Source organism: Opisthocomus hoazin, chromosome 7 (genome assembly GCF_030867145.1).
Source record: "Opisthocomus hoazin isolate bOpiHoa1 chromosome 7, bOpiHoa1.hap1, whole genome shotgun sequence".
In the NCBI taxonomy this organism is placed as follows: Eukaryota; Metazoa; Chordata; class Aves; order Opisthocomiformes; family Opisthocomidae; genus Opisthocomus; species Opisthocomus hoazin.
Genome location: NC_134420.1, coordinates 1,001,604 through 1,021,507, shown reverse-complemented (window position 1 = coordinate 1,021,507; position 19,904 = coordinate 1,001,604). Strand labels below are relative to the sequence as shown.

General features: G+C 49.9%; 1 protein-coding gene across 2 annotated transcripts; it reads left to right on the top strand.

Moving 5' to 3' along the window:
* The first annotated feature begins 182 nt into the window (after positions 1–182).
* Positions 183–19,448, top strand: DISP2 (dispatched RND transporter family member 2). Of its 2 annotated transcripts, XM_075427374.1 has the most exons (8): positions 183–251; positions 6,784–7,227; positions 9,595–9,624; positions 11,734–11,857; positions 12,779–12,894; positions 13,363–13,481; positions 14,426–14,523; positions 15,152–19,448. In XM_075427374.1, exons 1-8 carry the CDS (start codon positions 208–210, stop codon positions 18,563–18,565), a joined length of 4,389 nt encoding a protein of 1,462 aa, XP_075283489.1. In that variant the 5' UTR covers positions 183–207; the 3' UTR covers positions 18,566–19,448. The 2 variants fall into 2 exon arrangements, with proteins under 2 accessions (XP_075283489.1, XP_075283490.1); XM_075427375.1 differs by lacking the exons at positions 183–251; positions 6,784–7,227; positions 9,595–9,624; positions 11,734–11,857 and having other exon boundaries at positions 12,805–12,894; positions 15,175–19,448.
* The last annotated feature ends 456 nt before the right edge of the window (positions 19,449–19,904 follow it).

Below are 19,904 nucleotides of genomic sequence, written 5' to 3'. Positions count from 1 at the left end.
ACCCCCAGGAGCCGTCGTGAGGACGGGAGGGGGATTTGCCCCCCCCCCCCCCCCCCCCCCCCCCGCGGCTATTGCCCGCCCGCGCCGCGCCCGCCTCCGCCTCCGCGGCCGCGCAAGCGCCGCGCGGCGCCGCGCCGGGGCGCTGCCAGCACGGCGGGCCGGGAGCGTTCAGCACCGCGGGCTGCGGACAGCGCCCCGCCGCCGGCCATGGAGCGGCGGCCCGCGGGAGCGCGCCGCGCCGCCGCGCCCAGGTAGGAGCCGGGGGGGGGGGGGGGGGGGTGTGCGGGCGCGGTGCGGGGTTCCCCCCCTCCCCTCGCCGGCGGGGTGGTCCCGGGTCCGCGGGTGCGGAGGTGGCCGGTGCCGCCACCGGGGTTTTCCCGGGGCTGGGGGTGCGGAGCTGGTTGCCCCAGTGAGGCGCGCCCCGTCCTCCCCCCACGAGAGAGCGGGCACAGCCCCTTGCTGCCCACCCCTCGGCCCTGGGGTCGGCCACCGGTGCCCGGCTGCCCGGCCCGGCCTCCTCGGCAGGGTTTTACCCCCCAAGATGGTGAGCTCTCCCTTCCGCAGCGACGGGTGAGCTGCTGCCGGTGAAGCTCAGCGTGTTTCAGACAGGGTCCTCACTGCGGCAGGCGACGGGCAAGCACGGTCTTCTCTCCAAAGCTCTCTTCTACGAAACCTGCAGGCCTCAGCTTCTCCATATGCTCCCTTACCCAGTGTCTGAAACCAGGTTGGCAGCCGCAGTCACCCTCCTTTTCTGCAAACGCCAACAAGCCCATCATCACGGGCAAGGTGCCGTCCCCAGATTTGCAAGCACGCTGCCATTTGTTAGACCGGAGGCAACAGATCTTCCCTGCTTCTGTTTGACCGGAGCACGTCCCGAGGCCAACAGCACGCAAATTCCTGCTGAAAGCCAAAGTTTCGCTCCTGTCCGAGACAGGACCCTGGTGCTGAGACACCCCCGCCTGGCCCGGGAACCGACGGGGCAGGCACCTCTCTGCAGGCAGCTCTGGAGCTCTCAGCCAGGCACCGGTGCGCTTTGGGGTCTCGGTGCTCGCTGAGTGACGGTGACACAGCCCCGCACTGCTGGAAACCTGGGGCAGCCGACAGGGTCTGAGCTCCCAGCGCAGCCCCGTTAGCTCTGCCTGCCTGAGCAGCCCTGGCTCACTCAAACGGCTCTCCTGAAGCGAACGCTGCAGCCCGCGTGAGCTGAGTTACAGGGGCAAGTTCAGCCGTCTGATCAGGGCCTTTTGAATTCCACTCCTGCTGCTCACTCAGGAACTAAAATTTTTGGCTATGAAGTAGGAGAAGACAGCTCTCTGACCCCTGAGCATGCGTGTACATACACGCTTCTTTCCGCAAGGCTCGCCACGGAGCCGCTGAAGGGTTCGCTCTGTAGTCCCCAGCCTCTGCTCCGAGCCAGCGCTCTTTATCATCAACGCTCAGTTCATCGGCAGAGAAACAGAGATGCCTGGGAACACCGCCTTCCCCCCGGCCTCCTTCCGACCGGGATAGCAAGGTGCTGCTTTCTTTTCATTTCTTTTCATTTCATTTCATTATTTCATTTCATTTCATTTCATTTCATTTCATTTCATTTCATTTCATTTCATTTCATTTCATTTCATTTCATTTCATTTCTTTTTTTCTTCACAACAAGGCTTCTCAAACGTGATTTTTCCAGCACGTTTTGGCCTGCCAGTGTAGATGGAGCCGACCGCATCCTGACCTGCCTGGCGCTGAGGCCTGGGTGGGGATCTCGCGCCCGCGGTGCCCGGCTGTGTCCGGCACACAGCGCCGGACCCGCAGCAGCAGCAGCTGCCTGGGCTGAAGGTAAGGCTGTTCAGGCGAGCCAGCGGAAAGGATTACAAAAATAAACTTTCCCTGGCAGACTATGTGGGAAGCGGAGTTTTGCAGTCTCATTAATTTTTCATGATGATTTAACATGCTCGGGAGTCTCATTAACAGGAAGACTGTAGCTCTTCTCAAGGATACGCGCTGTCCTGCTGCTAGACGGAAAAAGCAAACCAAATAGCAACGACAGCGCAGTGTTTCAGTGCACCAGAATCTGACCCGGCGTCAGGAGGAGATGAACTGCTCAGGAGGTGCCTGTCTGTCCCTGTCAGCTAGGCAGTGAGAGCCAAACGCAAGGAACCCTCCCCTAAGCTCGGGAGAAGGGCACTCTCCTCTCCGGAGAAAACCCAAGCAAAGCAGCTCTTTTTTCTCCAGCGCTCCACTGCTGTTTTGCTGGTGGTATGTTCAGAGAGAAAGCCTCTATCCAAATTCCATTATAAAACCCATTCATAAAAAGTCATTTATGGCCCTCAAGGAAAAAGCCATTCATCTAGATGGAAGCTGACCTACAGCACGTGGGTTTAATTCAGACAGAATTAATTTTTTTTTTCATCTGGGAAAAACTGTACATCTGATATGCAGGCAAAACCTTGCTAGAGTAAGAAAAAAAAGGAAAGAAAATAAAACTAGCTTTTTTTTTTTTTAATGAATGAAATTTTGCAGTGCTTACTGTCTAATTGAGCAAAGGTTCCAGGGAAAAAGGGCTCTGCTGTAGTCAAGACACAGACTCTTGCCCTTTCTCCCGCTTGTTTTAATTCCCCCTTGAGATTCCTCCGTCAACAGGAGAAGTTGTAGTTTGGCTCAGGCATCAGACAGCTCCATTCACTTGGTAGGCGTTTCCCATCTTTCATATGCAAAGTGCTGCTTTCCTGATCCTCTCCTTAGTATGCAAAGGGTGAGATAATCTTTCTATTAAAAAAAAAGAAGTGCTTATGTTATAGAAATGGTCTTGGGGATGAGGGTGGAATTAAAGAAGCTGTTCCTTCAAAACGCTGAGCATTTTTGGCCCGTTTCTCCTCTCAGAGACGCACGAGCTCTCCTGCTGCGTGGCTCAGGGGGAAGCAAGACCAGAGTTGTGCCAGAGAAACGGAGTAGCTGAGGAAAGGGCAGGTGACCACGTGCTGTGGCTTCCCTTCCTCCGCCCGAGCTCAGCTCCGGGTGCTGGCAGAGGAAAGCCGTCCCGAGCCGTCCCCACCAGCAAACCCTCTGGTGAGGCTTTGACGCGCAGGCGGGTGGGGAGGTGGACAGCTAATGGCTTCTGCTGCAGGCGGGTGGGGAGGGGGGCCCCTAAAGCCTTCTGCTGCAGGTGGGTGGGGAGAGGGGCCCCTAAAGCCTTCTGCTGCAGGTGAGTGGGAGGTGGGCAGCTAAAGCCTTCTTCTGCAGGTGAGTGGGGAGGTGGGCCCCTAAAGCCTTCTGCTCCTGACGCCTTCTGCAGGGCAGAGTCAGAGCTTCACAGTGAGACGCTGGTCTCTGGAAGGAGGGTGGTGGACTCACAGCATTCAGCCCTCGGCTCCTGCCCCAGGCTCTGCAGCGCCTACCACGCCTCCGCAGCCCGGCAGAAAGCTGTGTCCTTAGAAATCTTGACTTATCTTGTGTGTTCTCCTGTGGAAAGAAGCTTCTGTCCTTCTGCTGGTTCCCCGACATGGGGTAGGCTGCCTATGCCCTGGTACTCGTCTCAGAAAAGCACTGCTGTGCTCAAAGTGACTTGGGCAGTCGCATAAATTGGATTATTATACTGTGTAGACCTCTCAAGGGAAGAGATGGGGAAGCAAATAGTGTGAGAAGCACAACTCATTGCCGTAGGTAACAGGAGCAGTTAACTCCAGTCTGTCCCTCGCCCCACACCTCCTCGTCCTCTCTTCCCAGAATCTCTTTGCTTTCATCCAGCTGAGCTTGAAGAACAAAACGGAGGCTGTCGGGCTGCCTCTGGAGGCTTTTCCGTGGCTGAGAGACCATTTCTGCCCACTCCGTCCCAAAGATGTCAAATATCTAACACGGCCCAGACTGGGAACGTGTGTTAAAAAAAATGCTTCTCTTCCCTGCTGTTAGTCTTCATTAGCATCAGCGTGGCAAGCAGAGTCCAGCGCGGTGCTCTGCCCACCTTTTCTCCCGCCTGACAGTAAACAAATATCAGAAACTCCTCCACAATCACTTTTCTAGCATAGCTCAGGGTCCTGTGGGCCCAGGAAAGTAATAGTGATATGGCTGCAGGCAAACAAGGACCCTCCCACATCTCTGGTGCAGACCTCAGCCTGCCAGCGCTATGGCTAATTGGGGGTGTAGCAAGTGAAGACTCAAATTCTGCAGAACTGCCAGCAGTGATTACCCAAACCAATCATTATCTGTGAGCCCCAGGTTTCCCTGGAGATTTTGGATGACCAAGGTCACACCGTTCATGGAGCTGGAGAGAGATGAGCACAAGGCAACTCATATCCGGAGAGTGATTGACAGAACTGTAATTGTTTAGTCTGAAAAGGAGATAACGAAGAAGAGCCACGAGTGAACGATTTGAACTAGCCAAAGTTATTCTAAAATATGAAGTCGCTGAGCAGGCAGGGGACTGAGTTAAGTGACAACATGCGGGGGAAGAACAGAGCTTGACAGTATTTCGCAGCAAAGATGGTAAACAAGAAGAATGAGCTTTCATGTGAAATATTAGAATCAAAAATATTAACGTGTGTGCATAAAAACTAGAGGCAATCTGCGATATCCAAGAGTTTGTCATCTGCTTTCCCCACCAGGAGGTTTTGTAGCTGAGTGATTTTTGGAGGAGGAATTTTTCATTGCACGCTTCCTGCATCTCCCTGACCAGCATCAAAGTGTATTTTGTGCAGGTCTTTTTGTTCTGTCCAGTGCTATGTTTCTCCCAGACAAGCTCTGCCCAGGCGGCTCGACAGAGCCGTAGGGGGTGTGGTGGTTAGCATCTCCCAGTCAGGTTAGTTCTATAATTAGTATAGATGGGCAATGACTAATTAAATATGTCATTTTATGTGTTGACGACCACAGAGTGCAATCTTTCTTTCATCTGTCTGCTGTGCGCCTGCAGTACCGCCGAACCTGAATCGCGCCCCGTGCAGGGATGACTCTGATGAGGCTGTAACGAGTCCAGACCAGACCTCAGATTAAATCTCATGAACAGCTCTGCTGGCATCTGGTTTATAATCTCATGCATTGCATTCACATACACCGATGACAAATTTGCAGTCTTCTGCTGTAATCTACCTTTATAGAGAGCTATAGCACAAATCACGTGCTTGAAAGTCTGGGTGATCCACTAATCCTCCAGGACGGGACAAGGAGTTCATGCAACGTAGTTGATCACTATTTCTTCTGACAAATTCTGTGGGTGAATGGGTTATCATTGGCACGGTCTGCCCGGGAGCTCCTGCTTTGGCCAGCAGCACTCGCCCTCGCTGTGCTGAACTAGCTGAAGCCGTCCTAGTCCTTTGGGTTGTAGAGCAGACAACCAAGCGCTGGAACTGCTGGGAGCAACCCGTCAAGCTTATCTCAACGAGGTGTGCACACATCTGTCTGCTGGTTTTCTGGCACCTGCTTCTGGCACTTGGACTTCTTTCCAGCCACTTTGTATATCCATTGTCATAGGAAGTGTTAACGGCCTCACGGATTCTGTCTGACGTTGCTCTCTTTGGGTGTACGGCCTCTTCCGAGGGTGCAAAGCAGCTCAATTACACAGACGCTGGTATCTGCATATTATTTTAATATCATTTTGCCATTTCTTTCTCTCTTTCTTTCTTTGCCATTTCTTCTCTTTTTCTCACACCACAGCGCATGCTCTGAACAAGAACCAGAGGCTACTGATGTTTCCGTATCATGCTTTCTTTTTGAGCTCCAGATTGCACAGGGCTGCTGACACTCCCTGACACCTTGACCAGCTGCATCTCTTGAGACAGCAATTCCTAAGGCATTTTTGGGGGCAGTGTGACCTCAGTCTGTTGTGTGTGAAGGGGTTTTTTTGTGTCACACAGACTAACCAGTCCCTCAAGGTATTATTCACACTTTCTCCAAGCTAGCAAAATCTCTCAGGTTCCATAAATCAAGAACTGTAGGTATCAAATAATTATTTAAATTCCTTGGAGAGAAGAAAGCATATCCTGCAGAGATCTCATTACTTGGGAACTGAAGTCTGCAAATGTTTTGTCTCAGTAAACTGAGCAGTCAGAGTAAAGCCAAGCTGCAAGAGATCCTGAGAGATCCTAATCCAGCCCCTTCCTACATACCAAGACTAACGGTATCTGTTGCTGTCATCCCTTGGAGATGTAGGTCTAAAACGTTCCTGAAGAGCCCAGTGGAGCGTCTGCAGAACATGGGAGCCATTAGGGCATGAGCCAGGCTGGAGGCTGAAGCCCCTTTTACACTGTCACAGCCATCAGGTTCACTGCTCAGTTTTTTTAGTGCCAGGGATGGTTCACTCTCCTGCTCTCCCAACGTGGAGCAGAGCCAGTCCTTCTGCAGAGCAATCAAATTTGTCTTCCCAAGAAGCGCAGATAATTGAGTGTCTTCTTCACATGCAGCCTCCTTTGGCTTTTGCTTCCCCAGATCTCTGTGGTCACTCTGTGGTCCTGAGTGAGGACCCTGCCATCATCCCCAGCCAGCGTGTTCTGCCCCCCCCCCCAGCAGTGAATATCTTGGAGAATTGTTTGAGGGGACGCTCCTCAATTTTTCAACATTTTGCAGCAACATGCACAAAGAGGTGATGGATTCTGCATCAGCTGGAAGCCCTGAGTCATGGATGTCTTTATAAAAAGCACAATCCAGCTGAGCCCTGAGCCTGGCTCTTGGTACAGCAAATCATGGGTGAGGTTTCACAGCTTGTGTTATGTGGGACACCTGGGAGAGTCTCCCATTTCAGGACGCGACTCCTCCGCGTAGCCTTTCTACTGCTCTGCTGTTTTACCACACCTTTATTTTCTCTCACAGAGAAAAACAAAATGCAGGACCTTGCCAGACCTGCCTCGCCATGCCAGAGATCGGGAACACCGAGCCCAGCTATAGTGGCACTTCCTGGGAAAGAATCTGCCCGGTCCACCACTGCCCCATCCCTGCATCGCCCCAGCTGGGAGGAGACCACCTACCCTCCTCCAGCCACACGCTTGGGCCAGTCTCCACCCAGTCCAACGGGCAGGTGCCATCGAGCTCCCAGGACTCCCAGCATCACCTGTATTACCCCTGCGACCAGCAGCAGCCCCGAGGCAGCTACGGCCTGCCCCCGCTCCCCGGGCACGGCGAGAGGCCCATGCTGTGTTCCCACCTTTCCAGCAGTGAGCCCGCGCCAGCTTCCCACCATGAGGCCTCGGAAACCCCCTGGAAACAGTGGTCCCCCGGGCAGCGACGGCCGGTGCAGCATCACATTGTCACAGTCAGGTAAGAGGTGCGCGGAGAGCGGCTTGGGGGCTTTCGGAAAACATCTCCTGAACTTTGTGGTGGGATGAGAAGGGTCTGAGCAGGGATGCAGGAAACATGGTTGTGCTCTTCGGTTTGGGGCAGCAGCTGCCCCAAAACGCATGGAGGGATGCAGTCTGCTCTCTCCGTCTCTGTGGAGGGTGTCCAGAAGGCTGCGGCTCCCACGCTGCGGAGAGGCAGGATTTGCTTCTCAGGGTGACTCACTGGATAAAGCCAAGGTCACTCAGTTGCCCCTAGATCATGCTGCTCTGATTATGCCCATCTTCTGTCATCTTTTGTATTTTCTCCTTTTGCACTGCAAGACATCCAGCTGGCTAATCCTTTACCTTGGCAGAGTTTCTCAGTGATGAGAGAAGAGGGAATTTGTTTTTCTGCCCCCACCAAAACTCCTGCCTGTGTTGGGAGAGGCAGCAGAGGGTAAGCACTGGCTACCGCTGAGCAGCAAGAAATACAAAAGTGGTGAAAATTATTTGGTTTTCCAGGCTGGGCGGCAACAGGGGTGTAAATTCTGTGTTGTCCATGACAGAATCGGGCAAACTCCATCCGTGTGCAGAGCGGCGCAGTGACTTGCTCGGGTGTGGATGTTTCTCGGGCAGTGCTGTAAGGATGCACACAGGATGGGCTTCCCCAGCGCTGCCCCGCTCAGCCAGCACCACCCGCCCTCGCTGCCTGTGCCTTTTGGAGTCCTCTGTGGGCACTGAAGACCATGACCCCTTTGCTACCACAGCAGTAGCCACCAACGTCCAATAAAAGATGGCACAGGATTCCTCCCTTGCCTTTGTACAGCGGTGCAGGGTTCGGCACTAAAGCCCTTTATGGTCTCATTTTCTAGCCATTAACAGAGGATTTAATTTGCTTGTGTTTGCCGTGTAGAGCAATTGCAGTCAGAGGAGTGGAGCCTGGACCCTTTTTAGCTCGTACGCCATCAACAAAATTGTCAACTACATTCTCTGTAACAGGTTATTTAAGTAGGAAACGCAGCTGGATTGCAAATCCCCGGCAGAACGTGCAGCACGAGCAGACAGAAGAGTGATAACACAATAATGCTAGAATGGGGTTTTTAATCCAAGCAAATCTGCTTGGGAAGCTATTGTGAGCAAATTAGCAGAGGATGGGCAGCGTGCTGCCAGAAAGAGACCTCTCTTTGATAATCTGGTGAGGATTTTTCTTTGCTCCCCTCTCTCCCAAATCTACAGAGCATTAATGTGATGAGGCAAACACAACAGAATTTGTTACACGAGCCACTGAGAGTGACTCTTCCACAGGGAACTCTTCTCCGTTGCTTTTCCATTTCTTCCATTCACAACAACCTGTCAGGAAGGAGGAGCTGCCACAGGGTCCCCAGTCGGCTGCCCGGGATGGAGCGGGGACCCAGGGCCATCTGCCCCACGCAGATGTCCGCGTGCAGCAGCACCTTCTCCCAGCTTAAGCCAAGAGCATAGGAGGAGGGCGAAGGGAGGAGGGAGCGCTCGCTAAGCTGCGCTGGGCATGGCCATGGAGAGGAGTAAGCCGCAGCTGGGAGCAGTTCGCTGGAAGCTGCATTGCTAACCAGCACGGTGCCGGGCTGGGGCGTATTTCAAGGGGACATTTCCGTGGAAACGGAGAGCAGAAGGCCAGGTCCTCCAGATACAGCGACCCACTGAGGTGCAGCTTTTCTGCTAAGATGTCGGTGGAAAGCGTGCCCTCAGGGATTCATTAACAAATGTAACCTTGGATCCCTTGGGGGAGGCTTCTTCATTTCGTTCCCCAGAGCCCTACAAGCGCGAATGACAAATGCTCTCCTGCGAAGAAAAGCCTGGTAAGATGTTTTGAGCAGCTCCAGTGGCCTTCTGCTCCTCTGGACTGGACAAGCGCTGTCTTTGGAAGGGCTCAGGAAAACAAATGAGAGCCATGTGTTTGGAAAATCCTTGTTGAGCTGAACAGGAAATAAGCGCTACCTATTGGCGTTACTAGCCCGACTGATGAAATTTAATAAAGAGGTATGCTATTGTCAAGAAACAATTTAAATATTCAGTAGGAAAGCACTTTAAAATGGACAGATTTTCATGTATAGAGTTGTGGTGCAATTCCTATGAGATTACATTGCGAATGCCCATTACTCTCTGCAGGTTTTTCTTAGGCAAAAACGAGGAGTGACTACACATCTCCCATCCTGTTTGGCTGAAATGCCAGCGGAGAGGAAAAGACTAATTCTCTCTTGCAGCAGTGGCTCCGCTTGGTGCTTTACAGCCGCTGAAAGGGTTACCTCGCTCGTTAACAGCCCAGCACTGTGCTTCGTAGGAAAATAATAAATGAACACATATTTTTTTTTTCCTTTTCTGTCTGCAGACATGACAAAGCTTTCAGGATGCCGAAAAGGTATGTTTAATATCAAAAGCTTCCTGTTCCTCTACCCCATGATCACTGCTCTGCTACCCTGCTATTAGGAAACGCAGAGCATTATCGCCGGTGACATCCCTGGCAAGCCCAGCCGCGGAGCAAGGTCAGCGCTCCCCGCTCAGGGCTTCCCATCTGCTCGGAAAAGCCTCCGTTTGCCTGTGAGATCAGTTCCACCTGCATTAATGAACAGCAACGCTGCCTTGACGGCTGTTCTTGGGGCGGGCGCCTGGCTCCAGTCCACACAACAGCTTTTTATAGATATAGATAATAACCCTATGTGTGTGTGTATATATATTTGTAGAGGGTTAATCCAGCTTGGCCCACCAGATGAGCAATCAGGAGGATAGTCCATCCATGAAATAAGTTCACTTTTTCAAAAGACAGAGGATTTTAAATACATTTCTCAAAATTAAAATAATTTGATTGCTTTCAACTTCTGTTTAAAAGCTCATTTTTGTAAACTATTTTTTCTGGAAGGTTTAGGTGAGCATCTTCCATCATCAGATACCGCAGCTGATTCTTTTTTTTCTTTTTTTTCTTTTTTTTTTCTGGTCATTGGACATGGAACCACCCAAAACAGTCTCCAGAAATTAGGTATGCTAATGTGCAAAGGGCAATTTTTGTTCACTTTCATAGCAAAGACTTCATCTATGAAAACAAACTAGATAAGGCAGTCTTAAATTGAAAAAGATACCAGACCTGACCAGAAGTCATGTGAAAAGCTGGTTGAAGGGCGTGTGATAATTTCTAAAGATGAGGAATAGCTTCATTGTTTAACTCTGTGAAGTTGGACGCAAGAGGAGCAACAGAGCAGGCAAGAAGGAACGTTGCACCTCAAGGCTGATACGCACTGGCACAGCCACTCTAAAGTTCATAAATACTTCACTTCCCCACGAAGCTCAAATATTTGTCAACTCTGTTTGAACAAAGAATTTCTTATATTTCAGAAACACATCAGAATACAGAAGAACTACCTAGAACCTGCCAGACCAGACCAGGAACCCGTATATCTGAACCCATAACTGATATCCTATCACTTAACAGACTGTTTTTGAGGAAGACAAAAATCGAGGCAGTAAAACCTGCACTGGTAAAAAACTGTGGGATAGTAACTTTGATAGATCATCCCATAGGAGACGCAGTTTGTCCCAAGAGAAAAATAGACCTTGGATGGAAAATTTTAGACCAGCTCTTAGAACAAAAGTACCTGGCAAGAGTTTTGGCCAGAGTAAGCTGCTTCTCTGGAAGGGTTTTGTTCGCATAGAGATGTCATTAGAAACGCGTGTGCCACCATACCACACTGACAGGTATTCCAGGCACAGCCCTGGTCTCTGGGCTTGTAGGTGTTCTCCAGACCCTGAAGGAAAACTGGCCTGCTGCACGTGCAGATGCTCCCACTGTGGGTTCAGCGTTCGGCTTTGAGGCTGAGACCAGGGTGAGATTCACTCACCCTGCAGATGCAGAAGCCACGTGTCCACTCTGTGAGTGCTGCTGGCAATCCTACCACCGGTTACACATCAGCGCGGTGGTTTCCACCCTTTGTCGCTGTGCAGATGTGCGTACGTTTCCCAACAGTAAGGCAGGCTCCTATACAGTGAGTGAATTAGGCCAATGACAACGGACGTGCTTGAGGGGACCCTTCAGAATAGCCCAAAGACCTCTCTGGGTCCACAGGCTGAAGATCCGCAGGCCAAACTGCTAGGCAGCTACTAGCTTACATTGCTCAATGGGGGAAAAAAGGGAAGAAGCTCTTTTTAAATGCAATCTTTTAAGTTAAATATTTAAAGCTTCATTTTGCCCTAGGATGTATGAGTCTGGTTTTTATTATTTCTGACTGAAAAAGCAGGAAAATGTAGGGAGGCAAAATGTAATTACCCGAGTTAATTAGAATTGCCTGTGAACATGCAGTTGGAGGTATAATATGTTCATTAATAGCTGTACTAGAGACTCTAAGCTTTTCAATAAATAAATGCTCAACCAAAATGCCCTAATTCTTTTACATCCTAACACTACATTGGTTCAACAGCAGGTTTCATGCTAACAGAAGCGCCTTAACATCTGCATTTTTTCTTCTCCTGTTGATTCCAGTTATTCCCAAATGATCGCGGAGTGGCCGACGGCCGTCCTGGTGCTGTGTTCAGTGACGGCTGTGGTTTGCACTCTAGCTGGCCTGCTTGTTGGGAATTTGCCTGACTTTTCAGAACCCTTAATGGTAAGTCCCTACAGTTGCTACGTCGATATGAACATAAGGAAAATCCATGGGCCAACCAGTCATACATTCTTTCTACCATATAAAATGAGCCTATGCTGCAGAGAGGCAGCAAGGCAGGACAGTAAAACGAGCAGGACGTTAAAGCCAGTGGAAAAAATGACCATGTTTATCAGTGACCTGCTGTCCTTCAGCATGCAACCAAAGCAAGATTCCTTCAGGATGAACACCACGTCTCAGAGCACTGCACAGCCCTCGCTGTTCCTTTGACACCACAGAAAGAGCACAAGCTGTGCCAGTGGCAGCCACCAGCCCGTCTCTCAGCCGTGCTGTGGGCTCGCAATAGAGCCTGCCAGCACAAACCAGGATTGCTCCTTTTCCTCCCCTTCCACTGCTGGAAGGCTGGGGTTGCCCAAAAGGACTAGCTAGGCTGGGTGGAGATTGGATGGAGGATCTGGCTTTGGCTCCTACAGCTGCTGTGTGAGGCTCTCGAAATGGAGAGGCTGCCCTGCTCTGAGTGTCGCTGCACAGGGTCCTGGTTTTCATGCAGGATCACACATTTTCGAAAGTCATCCCCATCTCTCGTTAATGTAAGAAACCTGAGAAAATGCGAATAGACTAGAGTCTGTCCAGGAATTATTCCCATTTCTGTGAGTGACTATTTTACTTGAAGAGGAGGAGAAGAGTCTTATGAGACCAGGCAGAGAGAATTGTAGCCATTCTTGCCCAAAAAAGGAAAGGAAAAGAGAAATATTTTTTTTTGTCAGCTCTGGAATGCAGTACTTTCAGGGAAAATTCAATTTGTGTATCTCTCCAAGATGCAGTAATAATCTCATGCAGTTTCTCTGTCTGGGAGGAGGAATAAGGAAAGCTAAGCTAAACTGAAATGCAGGCTGATGACAAAACCCTTTTGCTTGGCTGCAGGGTTTCGAGCCACGAGACACTGACATTGGCAGAAAGCTCGTTGTGTGGAGGAATGTAGAGAGCCATACAGGCTACAAGAAGACCCTCTCCCTTTCTCCCTACGCCGAGAAGAAAAGGTATTTGAGTTTGGTTTGGGGGGTTTGAGGAAGACATTGGCTGTAAAGTTATAGATTTCAATGTTCCAAGATATCTATGTGAATTACAACACACATGCTACGCCTAAAAGCAAGCAAGGAACCTGAGAGTTCAGAGTCTGTTTGCCTGCAATGGACTTGGCCTCCCTACTCTGGAAACCAGGAATTAGGCTCTAAACTCTTCACGCGTTTACTTCACTGCCGTTTGGAGGCTGCAGAGGTGGCTCAGCACATCTGCACAAGGGGATGCGGTTCCTCACCTAGGCTCACGTAGTTCCCTGTAAAGGGGCACAGTCAACCCAACACGAAATGCTCCCAGCCAAGCACCGCTCTTACAAGGCTATGACGAGTCTTACTGCTGCAGCTATCTGTGGCACCAGGGCCTCGTCAGTAAACGCACCTCACAGCCCGATGAGCTCTAGTTACCACAACAATCTGATCTCTCGCTAGCTATGATGACATTGGCGTCAGCAGAGGACAGAAGGCTGCTCAGGGAGAACAAGAAGCGAGGACACGGAGAATGGTGGAACAAATCTACGGAGCGGATGGTTTCTTTTGTGGTCCCCCAGGTAAATGAAGTCTTGATGGGGCAGTAAGCATTACACACCCAGAACCCAACTGCATGCAGAATGGTCGGTAGCTTTAGGACACAGGGAAATGTTCCCACAGTGCTCTAAGAAAGCAGTGGGTACAATACCACCCCGTGAAAGCTGCACCACCTTTGGATAGAGATCTTCCAGCACTTCAAAACTGAGGGGTTAGAAAAAGCTTGTTCTGAAATTCTGTAGAAGAGTTGGTTTTCCTTTTTAACTTTTTGCCATACTTCTTTTTTTCTCTTTAGAAATATACCTTAAAAGCACCAGTAAAAGGGCTAATTTTTTCACCATTTAACCATATCAAAAGTAAATACTCTGAAAAAATGGCGTATGCCCCACTCCCTCCCTGTTCCCACTCCCTCTCTGTTCCTTCTTTTCTTCCTGAAAAATGTAACTGGCAGTAAAAACTGGAGAAAAAAGCAGAAAACTCCAAGACACCCAAAATTTGTCCCAAAATGGACACTAGTAAGTAGAAGAACGAGGAACATCATGCAGATATTTTTACTCCCTTCCCTGCCTCTACTCCACCTCTGAAACCGAACGCCAAACCCTCAGGTCCCTGGGAGCTTCTGGCTGATCTCAAGCTCCTCGCTTGTAACAGGGGTGCAGAACCAGATGCCAACACTCGCTAAAAGCATGCTGACAGCACGGCCAGCGTATTTTGAAAATGCCCCAACGCTGCTCCCGCTGCTGACAGATGGGTGAGGTGCAGAGGTCAGATCACACAAGGCAGATGCTACCACTCACCACAAGCTACCGTCTTTGTGACCTGCTTCCCTTCAGGGAGTCCTCCATAGCAGTCGGACTGACTGCAATATTTTTTTTTTTTTCTATGCACTGAGAGTCTACTCCAAGGCTGATTCATCTTCATCACCTAGCATTTTTTTAAAAATTGTTTTTCTTCTTCTTTATTTCAGAAAAGAGCTATTCCCAGCTGGTATTTATGTCCACAACTGCTGGGAGCTTATGGAACTTGCAAGCTATTCAGTCCATGTGTCAAATCGAACAAGACAAGGTTAGTAATGTCAGGAAGAACATGTATACATGCTGTCTCTTTTCTGACTGCCATCATCTTTAATCTCTAGCTGAAAGGAAGCCAGACAAAAATAACGTAAGCTACAGAACAGGTTTCAGCCTAGAGGACTCCACAGCATTTTACCTACTTAGCAACACGTGGATGATTCCGCCTGCCACTCACGCCCAGCTGCAAAGTGGCAGCTGCCATTAAACAAGAATGAATGGACACTGAACAAGAGCTTGGTCTGGAAGCCAAAGGTGTCCATCAGGAGCTGCTGAGAACGTTGGGCAGCAGAACCTAATTGCCGAAATGGAGCTGTCATCTTGGAGACCGTGACAGCAAGTCTTGCAAGTAGGAAGTTTAACTGGATTAGCTGTGTTTGCCACAGCATCCACATTTTCAAATCAGAGGTTATAAAATATAAGTAATGGGCAGGGTTTAATTTCTGGAAAAGGCTAGCACGTTTCAATAGCTTTAGCATTTGCAATTTGTCTTTGGGAGGGCGGTGAGCCATGGCTTGTGCACCTGGAGGGGAGGATTACTCCATGGAGCAAGAACACTGTGGGGCCGCAAGAAGAAGTGTGCAGACAGGGTCTGACATGACGCTCCCCTGCCTGTTTTTCAGATACGCTCACATGTTCATTTTAGAGACCTCTGCCAACGCACTGAAGCCAACGAATGCTGCCCAAGCTGGTCTCTGGGGAACTACATTGCCGTCCTGTACAACAGGTCTTCGTGTTTGGAGATAACCCAAGGAGATATCTCCCATACCCTGGCCCTCCTTCGTGCCTGTGCTCCAGACTACCACAAAGGTATCCTCACCCCGTCCTGCATAGGTCCCGAGACTGTGAGACAGAAACACTCCCAGTGTGCCAAAGTCCCAGAAAAATGCACCCGCTTCAATGCCATTTACCAGCTCCTTCACTTCTTGGTCGACAGAGACTTCCTTAGTCCCCAGACGATGGAGTACCAAGTGCCATCTCTCAAATACAGCCTGCTGTTTTTGCCTACAAGGAAAGGTGCATCTATGATGGGGATCTACTTAGACAATCTTGAATCCTGGGATCTGTTTGATAACTACACATCTATCACTGGAATGGACCTGGGCCTTAAGCAGAAACTATTCCAGCACTACCTTTTACTGGATACTAAGTATCCAGTCCTGGCAATATTAGCTATTTTTCTAAGCATTTCTTTTTATTTACGCTCAGTCTTTATCACCTTGATGGTCCTGCTCGCTGTTGTCAGCTCTTTAATGATATCCTACTTCTTGTACAAGGTGGCCTTCAGATTCACCTACTTCCCTTTTATAAACCTGACAGCAGTCATCATTCTCAGCAGCATTTGTGCCAACCACACCTTTGTCTTCTTCGACCTCTGGAACCTCAGCAAGAACCAGAACCCTTCTGCTGGGCTTTCTCAGTGGGTGAGTCAAACCATGCACCATTTTGCGTATCTCATGCTGGCATCTTGCTTCACCACGGGTGCTGCCTTCTATGCCAGCTACATTAGCAACATAATAGCCATCCGCTGCTTTGCTGTTTACATGGGCACCTCGGTGCTGGTCAGTCTGGTGTTCATGCTGACCTGGCTTCCTTCTTCGGCTGTGCTGTACGAGCGCTACGTAGCAACGACCTGCATTTACAAGCCAGGAGACTGCTGGAACAACACCGGCCATAAGAGGGTCGCTCTCTCCCTCCATTACATTCTCAGGGGTCTCCAGAACACGCTGTCTGAAACCTCCAAGCTGCTGTTTGAAAAGCTTCTGCCTTGCGGGGTCATCAAGTTTCGGTACATCTGGATCTGCTGGTTTGCCGCCTTAGCAATAGGAGGTGCCTACATTTCCTGCTCCAACCCAAAACTCAAACTCCCGACTCTTGAGACGTCGTCTGTCCAGGTGTTTCGACTGAGCCACCCCTTTGAGCGGTACGATTCCGAGTACTGCCACCAGTTCATGTTCGAGAGGCTGGAGCGTGGAGAAGGGCAGCGTATGCCTGTCACGATAGTCTGGGGCATTCTGCCCGTGGATAATGGGGACCACTTCAATCCAAAAAGCAACGGCACCCTAGTGACAGATGCCACCTTCACAATCCAAAACCCAGATGCCCAGAAGTGGCTCCTCGAATTCTGCCAAAAAGTGAAGAACAAAACTTTCTATTACCCCGACGCAGAGCAGAAATCTACTGTGTGCTTCATGGAGGAGTTCCTCAGGTGGATGGACAGTCGCCAGTGCTCCCAGCGAGACCACAGCTTCAACCTTTGCTGTAACCAGTTCTCCTTCCCTTACGGAAGCGAAGTCTTCCTACACTGCATCAAAATGATGCTCCTGGAACAAAGCAGGGAAGGGGCAGAAATGTACGACCTGGGCCTCAGGTTTGACGGGGAGGGAAATCTCGCCGCCTTAGTGCTGCAGTTTCAAACTATTTATCACTATAGCTTCAACTACAGCAAAGCCAAACAATTCTACGAGGAAATCAACCTCTGGGTAACAGAGGAAATGAAAACTGCCCCCATGGGGCTTCAGAATGGATGGTTTACCAGTAAACTAGAGCTGTACAACCTCCAGCACAGTCTCAGCACAGAAATGATGGTGGTTATGGGGCTCTCCATAGCCATTTCCTTTGTGGTGCTGCTGCTCACTACCTGGAACGTTCTCCTTAGCATTTTCTCTGTCACTGCCATCGCAGGCACTGTCCTGGTAACCACTGGCCTTTTGGTCCTCTTGGAGTGGCAGCTCAACGCAGTGGAGTCTCTCTTCATTTCAGCTGCAGTAGGTCTCTCTGTTGACTTTACCGTCAACTACTGCATCTCCTATCATCTGTGCCCCCATTCTGACCGCCTGAGCCGAGTGGCCTTTTCCCTGAAGCAGATGAGCTGTGCCACGGCCATGGCAGCTTCTGCTCTCTTCTCTGTGGGGGTCATTATGTTGCCGGCGACGGTCCTGGCCTACAGGAAGTTGGGGATATTCATCATGATGATCAAGTGTATCAGCTGTGGGTTTGCCAGCTTCTTCTTCCAGTCACTGTGCTGCTTCTTCGGCCCAGAGAAGAACTGTGGGCAGATCCTTTGGCCTTGTGCCCACACCATGAAGGACTATTCTGATGACTCGGGGCTGAACGGAAGCTTTGCCTGTGGGGGGACCGAGAAGCAAAACCGGTTGCGGAAGGTCCAAGAGTCCAACACTGCAAACGAGCAATACGAGCTCCAGCCCTTGTCCAGAAAACTCAGCGACAGCTTTGACAACAGCACCTCCACAAGCAAGCTGTCCAACCGGCCGTCAGTGCTCTCTGAAGACATACAAGCTGAAGACAACAGATGCCCCAGAACACACACCTCCCTTGAAAGAGAGAGACAGAATTTGCAGGAGGCCCTTGGAGACCAGCAGGCTGGCCTGTGCCAGTGTCCTGCCTTGCAAACCTCCTCTCCGTACAAGCACAGCAGCTCAGGAGCAGAAATGCACAGGGAGAGACTCTGCCGAGACTGTCGATGTCGAAAGTACGGTCCAAAAGCTTGGGATGGGTCTGGGCTGGACCATATCCAGCCAGCTGGCACGAAAGAAGAAGAGCAGCTCAATAAATCACAGTGCTCTAGTGACGCTGCCCAGCAGCAGCAGGATTATACCTCAGACAACAGCCATCTCCCTGCTGCTGACATCTACAAAATTCACAGATGCCTTTGTTCTCTTGGCAGCTCTTTTGACATGCTCAACATCTCCAGCGAGACGTCGATTAGCGATTTTGAGCAAGGCCTAAAGCTCGCTGAATCAGCCAGTTCTTGTCCTGATGTCTTGGAGCTGTCTGATTCGTACAGCCAAACAGAGAGAGGTTACTTGAACGGGAAGAGAGATACCCTGCGGCTGGACCTGAGGGAGACTGTCTTTGATATCTCTCCAGCAGCATCGCAGCAGAACAGCTCTTCATGGAAAAATCGATTTGGCTTAGGGAGTGAAGGTCCAGTCGTGTTACCGAACAGCCAACCAGACATGCCTGATGTTTGGATCAAACGGTCTAGCGCACAGAGTTCTGGTTACAACAGTTGAAACCTTGCAGAAGACAAAACCATACTGCTGGGGAAAGGGGAAGCTGAAATCTCCTTGGAACTGTAAATAGCAGTTTTTTCCTCCCACCTCTCCTAGAGCGGAGACTATTTCTTAGTATTTCAGCTGTGCAAATACCTGCGTTTTCACAGAACCAGCAAATCTGATACTAGTGAGAGGATGTGAGATCAGTCGTGATGGAGTACAAGCCCTTTGACTTTCCGGTGTCTGGTGCCATACTCACAGCTGTATCGCTAAACTTATCCAGCAGACCTGTTTTGTCATTTCCCACAAGGTGATTAGATTTTGTTTTCTTGTCAACGTCACATAGGAGAGAAATAATGAGGCGAAAAAAAAATCCAACCCCCAGACCCACAACTGTTGAAAATCTAGATATCAGGTGAAGAGTGTATTGTTAATAAAAAGAGAAAGTCTTTTGTTTCCTGCTGAATCAGAAACTGCTTTACGTAAAGTCCAGGTTCCCAGATCTCATCACAATAGTTCAGATACTGCAAAAAAATCTCATTGAGACTTCTGAATTGATACAGTCTCTTACTGATCACGGAGGAGGGTGCAGAATCCAGCCCAAATCTATTTTCAGTAACAATTTCAGTTTATCAGAACAAATTCAAGTACTGCCAAAGATTTTCAGTGTGAGACTTCCCCTTGGAGAAAAGTGTCCTGGTCCCCTCAGTGACTTGGGTGCTTTGTGTGTTGTCTTCATAGCTTGTTCCCACTCAAGGCATTCCCTACAAACATGTCACTTTTTAAAATTTGCGTATCTGGTGAATCTTGAATTTTACTTTTTTTTTTTCCTCTGCCAAACAGGCAAACAAACACTTCCTTGCCTTTATCTGTGGAAAAAGAGAAAACATTCTCTATACAAGTTGATGTAAAATAAATGCTTATGACAAACTTTCCTAAACCTGTGTGATGCTTCATTTTCACCAAGAACACTGTGGCTCATTTTCTTTAAGTGCCTAATGTCTTTTCCAGTATAACCAGCAGCAGGGCAGTATCCATCTTGAAAAGCCTCGCTCCTTCTGACCACCACAAGTAGTTTGCCCTGCGCGGTGGGCGACAGGCCGTGACTGCCCAATGCGGATGAAGAATGCACTTTTTTAGACCAAACAACCCTGCTTGAAATATACAACGTATTTGTTTTGCATTTTCATCATGTAATTCTCACAACCAGGTGTTCAGGGGGGGCTTTTGGCAACCAGAGCTGTGCTCGGGCTGTAAGCCAGCGCTGACTGGAATCCCCTCCTCACAGGAGCTGCTTCCATTACTGCACGGACAGAGCTTCTCACCCACGTTGAAAACTGTTGGAAAACACTGCAAA